General features: G+C 43.4%; 1 protein-coding gene across 1 annotated transcript in view; it reads right to left on the bottom strand.

Moving 5' to 3' along the window:
• Positions 1–237: 237 nt before the first annotated feature.
• LOC121880351 (hypoxia-inducible factor 1-alpha inhibitor-like) overlaps positions 238–8,348 on the bottom strand; it is a 325,317-nt gene continuing 317,206 nt past the window's right edge. The window contains exon 7 of the mRNA XM_042387506.1: positions 238–1,831. Coding sequence (XP_042243440.1) covers positions 1,646–1,831 — 186 coding nt within the window. The 3' untranslated portion in view covers positions 238–1,645. The remainder of the gene's footprint in view (positions 1,832–8,348) is intronic.

Here is an 8,348-nt window from a genome sequence, read left to right as displayed (position 1 = left end):
ACAGCGCAACCACTAACGTCGGGACTCAAAAATACGTAATTTGAAATTTTTTTGTATGACTGCGGCGGTCGTATGTCCGGGTGGTTGTAAGTCGAGGAGTACCTACAGTTAAATAACAAACCGGCTATGCTACCAAACTTCCTCACTTTATATTCTTACAACTATAAATATTCTACCTATATCTTCTATACGAGTTTTGACCTGTATTACACAAGGCAATAGTGTTGAAGGATGGGACAGTTACGGAGTTTACAGGAAGAGAAGCACCGGTCATCCCCTGCCTCAGATACACACCAGATAGGTTCACTAGCCCTGTGATGGACTGTAGGGAGAAGAGTGACTGAAGATATTCTCTTTCAGTAGGTCATGCTGGGTTTTTATTTTGGCCTAAAAGATCCTGATTGGACAGCCATAGTTTTGAGAATCAGTTATTGATTAATCTCAATAGAAAGATTTGCAAATAAACAAGTGTAATGCTGTGTATCTTTTATTTTAATCTTTAGTTAAATAGTTTTTTTTTATAATTTACAGTATTGTGGATATATTTTAATATTTGAGACAATTAATAATTTTTTTGTTACTTTATAATTTCAGTACTTGAGTATTTTAAGGAGTATTTTAAGAATGAGATACTTTTTTACTTCTATTTGAGTACATTGACATTTGAATACTTTTACTTCATCTTGAGTAACATTTTGCCAATGTAACAATACTTTTACTAATTATAAGTGTGCAGTACTTTGTGTAAATTACTTTTTAAAATTAATTTGATTAAAAACATGTTTGTTGTTTTGTTTTTTCAATGGCGGTCTTTTTGAAAACATTTTCTCTAAGGTGGACATCCTCTTATCCTGGACACCCCTCCCCCCTCAATAGTCCGCCCTAGCGAGGTTTTATTACATATTAAAGTATTAGATTTTTGGGTCCGCAGCCCTTTTAATAAATATGAGATCTTTTCTTCATCATCCTTCTTCTTTCATATTACTTATTTGACTGGAATTCCCGGCCGAATAACCATTGGCTATTTGACCTGGACCCGCAGGGGTTGTGTATGATTTTACTATACTTTTATTTAAATGGGATTCTGGTCAGGATAGCTGTGGGCATTACTATAGTCATTACACTATTATTTCAATCTTGAATGCTTTATCAGTATCTTTGTATTCTGATACTTCAAGATGTCCCACCTCTTTCATGAACATAGATAAGGTTAGGTTAGGTTAGGTTACAAATATAGCAAAATACAGTAATAATTAATCACATGGTACAGTTGCAGAAATGTGTTCCGACACCCTCTGTGGTAACCCGTGTCTCCAAACGGCAACGTTACAGTAGTATTATCACTATTTATGAATGAAAGGGCATTGGTGTTGTAACGATGGACGTGAAAGGTGGATTGGTTTGCTATAGGTCATAAAGGTTTGGCCGTTTGGAGACACTGGCTACCTCAGGGGGGGAAGTAACAAATTTCTGCAACTGTAAAATACACATTAAAATTATACATAATCCAGTCAAATAACCAGTGGTTATTCAGCTGGATACTGGTCAAATAACCCCTGCCTCCTTTAACAGGGAATTCAACAGGCTTATTACAGGTACCAGGACATGAAATTATATAACTAAAACTAGCCTTTAAAGTATCAAATCACAGTGCTCCTTCTTGTCTCTCAGCTTCTTCACCAGTGTATCTTCCAATTACCAGTGCACGTAGTAGAGGTCCCACTTCTGCTGGATCTTTCAGAGCTTCCAACAGCATTTTCTCAACATTGCGCATAACAGCTAATTTTTGTCGTGGTTTCAGAGGATACTCTATCTTCTCAGTAGGGCCTCCCTAAAATGTAAATATCAGAGGTTACAATATGTTTTAAACCTGTTGCTTATCAAAGTGTAGAATATTGTACACTCGCCATGCAACAGTCCTGTTGCCTCAACTGATTCTTCATTAACCCAGAGATTCTGAGACCTGTGAGGTCTCAGAATCTCTGGGTTTATAAAGAAGTAGGTAGGGTGACAGGACTTTTGTTGGCAAGTATACAATGCATGCTAATACAGTACCATAAAAGAAATTCCCCACTTCGCACTTCACTTTACTTGTCATCTTGTGCACATGGATTATGTTTCTATCTACAGTATATAAGCTTATTCCCTGGTCTGTTTTTCCCCACTTACAGTATTATTTCCGTTAGCTGGAATCCCTCAAACCCAGAACACGCCAAGAGCCGGAAATGAAATTTGGTTGTAATTTTTCTGTAAAATTCCCTAAATTATGGTTTGGGGAACAAATTCCAAGTTGAAAATCAGGAGCATTTTTTCCTAATAAATAAAAAGAACGAAAATTGGTCTAAATTTTTATTTCTGGGACTAGGAGCAAATGCCGATTATGAAATAATGCGCAATTACCAGAAAATCTGAGAAAATTGTGAGAAAATCACTCAAAACCTTTCTGTTCAGGCCTACGGACAAGGGTTCCCAGCATTGTGAAAGATTGCACCATGTACAGTAGGGGGCAGGGAAAAAACACTTTTATTTGAGTTGCAGGCTGCACTTTTCAGGCATCGTTTGTATGGCTGTAACAAACACCTGTGCAAAATTTCATGCCATTTCATGCATACTTACCCTGCCGCATCGCGAACGACTTTTTGTCAACTTTTAGTGTATACCAAAAATTAGGTGTCATTTAATGTTTTCCAGGATAATGATAAATTTTACATGGGTGACATCGATTTAATTCACATGTTATTTTACAGGTACACCGTATAGAAAATCATTACAAGTTCATATTGAAATTCTTTTTTGTGCGGAACCTTGGCATCATTTTCCTAGACAATAATCTTTGCCTAATATATCCATCTCTCGATTCGTATCCCGTCACTTCAGTGCAAGCTTCAGTCATCACTTTTATGTCTCTCTCGACCGCCTGAGTGCTGTTTGGCCACTTGGGCACCACTAATGGTGTCTCAAGAATGTCATTAACCTGTAGATTTGACAGAGAAGCAATGTAAGGAGGCTCAGTCTTGAGTTCATTCCTCCAGTTAATCATGGAATGATTGTTTTTTGCTTGCCACTTTAGTTTCGGAGTCACCACCTTTCTCATGTTGACTACAGGAGGCACAACCTCATTCCCATCTCCATCTTTACCCTCCTCATCAGTTTAGTTTAACAAATTCTCGTCAACAGCAGCATCAGAATCTTCCTCCTCCTCCTCTTCAGATCTGCCAGTGCATTCTTCCTTTTGCTGATTCTCCTCTCTAATTTTTCTTATCATTGAGACAGCTTTTTCTCTAACAGTCATGTCCTCATCTGCACACATACCAAGAAGAAGTTGATCTGTGTGGGCGAAGTATGCATTTCTCTGGACAGCCTTCTTCACTATCGTCTCCTCCTCACTATTCAGGTGTTTCATATATAGCAGGGACTGGAATACGTTCCTTGAGCCGTGTGTTATGTAAGGGTGTATCTTGATGTAAAACCACATTGGAGCACTGAACTTTATTATTGTAATGACAATTCTTTTCAACTCATGGCTGGGTCTTGATGTTGCTACATACAGCCTGAGGATTCTACTCCATAAGGTGTTCCACCTTGACACACAGGGAGGACCTGGCTCAATAGCAGCCAAGTCATCTTCAACAACACCTGTGATAACTCCTTTACAAATCCTATACAGGTATTTCTGATCCCAGGACAGATCTTTCTCCACTTCATCATTAAACACAGGGAAATCAGGGAAACTGACTGGCTGGAAGGCGACAACTGGAAGCTCAGACAAAGACTCCTTGATCTGCTTTCCAATGGGACCACGCCAATGCTCAGGACCACTTGGTTTACCATCATAGTGATAAAAAACTGCGCGGAAAGGCAGCTCATTTCCGTGAAGCTGACATATGAAATAATGGAGCGGGTGACCAAGTAACATTTCAAGATGATGAATGACTCCATTTTCTGATCCTACATTTACATTGGTTCCATCACAACCAACACACACAATGGGCTGCTGGGTTAGATTTTTCTCCACCAGAAACTCGTGAATAGTTTTGGCAATCTGCTTTCCGTGTCCAGTCTTGGGAGTCACATGTGTGAGATATTCATTGCCAGGCTCAACCATGATGACATAATGATCTTTCACCATCATCCTCGAACTCCATTTCTCGGTCTTCTCATTCTTTATCATCACACGAGTGGCGGTCTTCTTACCATCAAAATAGAGTGACGTCAAATTATCTAAACTAGCCATCTCAATTTCTTGCCTCTTAAATCGGTATTTTTGTCTCGCATCCCGCAGCTTATGTGGTCCAATAACCTGACTCTTGTCATCCTTTGTGATAATGTCATAGTCAGTTAAGGTGGCAGTAGCAATGGCAACTTAAATAAAATAAGAGATATGAAAAAAAAGTTGATAAACACTGAACAGAACATTGCACCGCCACAGCGGCTGTTTGGCTAGTACTGTAGGTAAATTTAAAAATTTCAGTAGAAAATGCGGCAGACTAAACCTCGACATATCAGCTTCAAATTTGGCATGGAGTCTTAGATATGTATAAGGAACAATGCCTGAAGAGTGCAGCTTTGAGCAAAATTTCACTGCCCCCTAATGTACAGCTACATCCTCACATGGTTAGTGCATGGGTGGGAAGACCAACGGCTTGGGTAACACTGGATTTTTCTGCTCGTGGTCTATTTATAAATACTGTGCAAATAATTTTTTTTTAAATCTACATATACTGTACAAGACAAAAAACAGAAAATAATACAGTAATAAATCAATGTAATTCCTAGCTGAGTTAACGAGGCAAAGAGTGAGGTGACGATGTAGTAGGTGAGGTGACATGCCAAGACACTTAACACAGCACACACATTAACAGCACTTCTAAATCATTGTCTTATAACATTTAATATATAATTTCTATTTTAAAATTATTAATATATGATGGCTTGATTTGGCTACTTTTGCACTTAGACAACTGATAAGAGTTTATTAGCCCCTGTCTTATAGGCAGAAGTATTTATATAAATGGGTTAATTACATTACACTTATATTCTTTATCACCCCCCGTAACTTTCCACTAGCTATATAAATGGGTTAATTACATTACAATTATATTCTCTATTACCCCCTGTAACTTTCTCTGACGTGTTGTCACGGATACCCAAAAAATGTTCTGTACTACTGAGGGTATACACAAACACTTGTTGTCTTAAAAGTAGGTTCTATTCTCGTACGGGAGATATATATACAATACGACGCAGAAGCTCGCGTTCACACACCACGAGGACTCTGTCTTCTCTCTCTACATCTATCTATGTATTACTGCGCGCTGGGATGTACAGATGCCAGCATTCACAAGCTGAATACATATAGTATAAATATGATAATTTATATACATAATATGGTGCACAATAAATGGAATAATACATAGAATTAATACATGTTCTGTAATACTTTACTATACATAATTAATGGAGTAATATAAGAGTAATATAATAATACACAGCTGAAGGTACTACTTTGTGTCCATATATCATACACCTCCCTCCCCCCTATACGCTCATAGTTTCATCTTGAGCGGACCTTTTGTTTATGAGTCGCTCGGACCTGCGGAGTACTGGGGCAGAAACTCAAGGTGGGGATGGATTAACATTAGGGGACTCAACTGGGGAGGGGTCAACACTAGGCAGCTCCACAGGTCAGAGGAAACGACGGTTCCTCCACCATACTCTACCACTAGGAAGACGCACTTGGTAGTCCCTGGACCGGCCAATACTCATAACAACCCCAACCTTGTCCCAGCGGTGAGATACCGGATCTTGAATCCTGATCTGCTGGCCGATACTCAACCTGGGAAGGGGGCGGGCATGACAGTCATACCGAGCAGCGACATCTGCGGCTCGTTCTGCTGCACAGCGGTCACATTCCTCAGTCTTGGCCTGCCACTCTTGAGAAAAAGACTTTGGGTGGGCAGGAACACAAGACCTAAGATGATGTCCGTATAGAACCTGGGCTGGGGAGCGTCCGGTGAAGTTCGGGGTGTTGAGTAACTCCAACAAACCTCGATCGAAGTCCTCGCAGTCGATATTTCCAGAGGGTGACACCTTAAGGATCAGGTGTTTCACAGTCTTGACTGCGGCTTCAGCGTGTCCATTCGCCTGGGGGTAGTGGGGCGAGGTCACGACATGACGGACTCCCCAACGGTCCATGAAGTCCCAGAACTCGTGGCTGGTGAACTGGGGTCCTCCATCAGTCCTGAGGCGGAGGAGAACACCAACTTCTCTGAAGTAATGTCTGCAGCTCCGGATGGTAGCAGTAGACGTTGTATCACTACCACAGGGGACGACAACAGGCCATCCAGACAGTCGGTCGGCAATGACGAGGAAGGACTTCCCTGCTACTGCAAAGAAATCGGCCGACACAGACTCGAAGGGTCTTGAAGGGTTGTCGTCGCACATTAAAGGTTCCTGTTGCTGGCTGGGTTGCAGAATCTGGCACGGCTCACAGGCACGGACGGTACTTGCAATGTCCGCGTCGATTCCGGGCCAAAATATAGTCTGCTTCGCCCGTCGCTTGGTGGCCTCCACTCCTCGATGGCTGTCGTCAAGGCGGGTCAAGGTACGGCGGCGTAGGGCAGCAGGAATAACTACTCGTGGACCATACAAGACGAGGTCTCCGTCACAATAGAGGTCCTCGCGTATTTTCCAGTACGGGAGAAGCGATTCATAAAGGTCGTATCGGTTAGATGGAAATCCCTGAGACACACAGTCGACGAGCCGGATGTAGGAAGGGTCGGCCCGGGCTGCGGTGCGGAGATCTTCAAGGGTCTTGTCTGCATCCAGTGCTGTAGACTCTTCTGATGTGAAGACGGCCTTCAATGAAACTACTGACTTAAGGGATACAGCAGCTGTAGAACACAACATCTCGTCCTCTGGGGTGGGGCGACTGACAGGGGCGCGGGACAGGGCATCCGGGATGCACAACAGCTTACCCGCACGCCACACAGCCGTGAAGAGATAAGGCGAGAGCTTCTCTTTCAGACGTTGAAGGCGAGGATTCTCTACTGCATCCAAAGAGTAGTGATTGATTATAGGTATAAGAGGGCGATGATCCGTGAAGAGGGTGAAGTGCTGAAGTCCTATCAGGTAGAAGCGGCACTTCGCCATCGCCCAGACAACAGCCAACATCTCCAGCTCAATCGTGGCATATCGGGTCTCAGCATCGGTCAGGAACCGGGATCCACACTGAATTAAGCGGAGTTGTCCACTGCCATGGTCCTGCAGAAGGGCGTAACCAACGCCGTAGAGTCTGGAGGACAGTGGGTAGGGCTGGGTCGTAACAGGCGAGGACAGATGGACTCAAGAGGGCTTGCTTGACTCGCTGGAAGGCCTCTTGATGATCTGGGGTCCACAGGAATGTCCTCCTGGGGCTCAGCAGGGGGCGTAACGGCTGGGCTGCGGCAGAGATGTCAGGTGTGAATTCAGCCAGCTGATTGACCAGACCCAAAAAAGAACGGAGGTCTGTCAGGTTGGCAGGGGTTGGAAAATCCCTGATTCCACTTACTTTCTCCGGGTCAGCTGCGATGCCTGATGCTGAGAGAGTGTACCCACAGAAGTTCACTGATGGAGCGGCGACTACAAACTTGTCAGCGTTGAGGGTAATCCCGTACTTTCGACATCTGGTGAGAACTTCGTATATCCGGGAGAGGTGGGCACAGTAGTCTTCGTCGTGGAGTAAGATATCATCAACCACCTTGACACAATTCGTGACTCCTTGAAGGGCCACGTCACCACGTTGACAGAATGCATCGCCTGTAGCGGCAAATCCCATGGGGCCTCTGCAATACTGGTATCTTCCAAATGGTGTGATGAATGTAGTCAAATGCTGGTCTTCCTCGGCCAACTCGATCTGCCAATAACCACATAAGGCGTCCATAGTTGTAAAAAACTTCGCCTTCGGGTCCACACTTCGAACAGCTGCGAAGGGTGGGCTGGACGGGAAACTTGCTGGTTAAGTTTTGACAGATCGGTGGTGATCCGTACTCCACCACGAGGTTTGGCGACGGGGACGAGAGGGTGGCACCAAGGTGAAGGTTCGTCTCCGACCGGTTTGATGATTCCCTGAGCAACCATGGAGTCAAGCTCTTGTCTAACTAGCTCCTTGTAGGCGTGAGGAATCAAACGAGGGGTGTGGATGGCAAAAGGTGTAGCACCATCCTTAAGATGAATCTTCATAGGTGGACCCACCATCGGCTTGAGTGGTGTGGATCCTAAAGATTTCTTATTAACCAACACGTCAGCAAACTCCTTGAGAAGGTAAGCTCTTGCGTCAGAAGGGGAGGTGTTAGTAGAGATAGGGAATT

This window comes from Homarus americanus, unplaced genomic scaffold, assembly GCF_018991925.1.
Source record: "Homarus americanus isolate GMGI-L3 unplaced genomic scaffold, GMGI_Hamer_2.0 scaffold20930, whole genome shotgun sequence".
In the NCBI taxonomy this organism is placed as follows: Eukaryota; Metazoa; Arthropoda; class Malacostraca; order Decapoda; family Nephropidae; genus Homarus; species Homarus americanus.
This window is presented reverse-complemented; position numbering and strand designations above follow the sequence as displayed.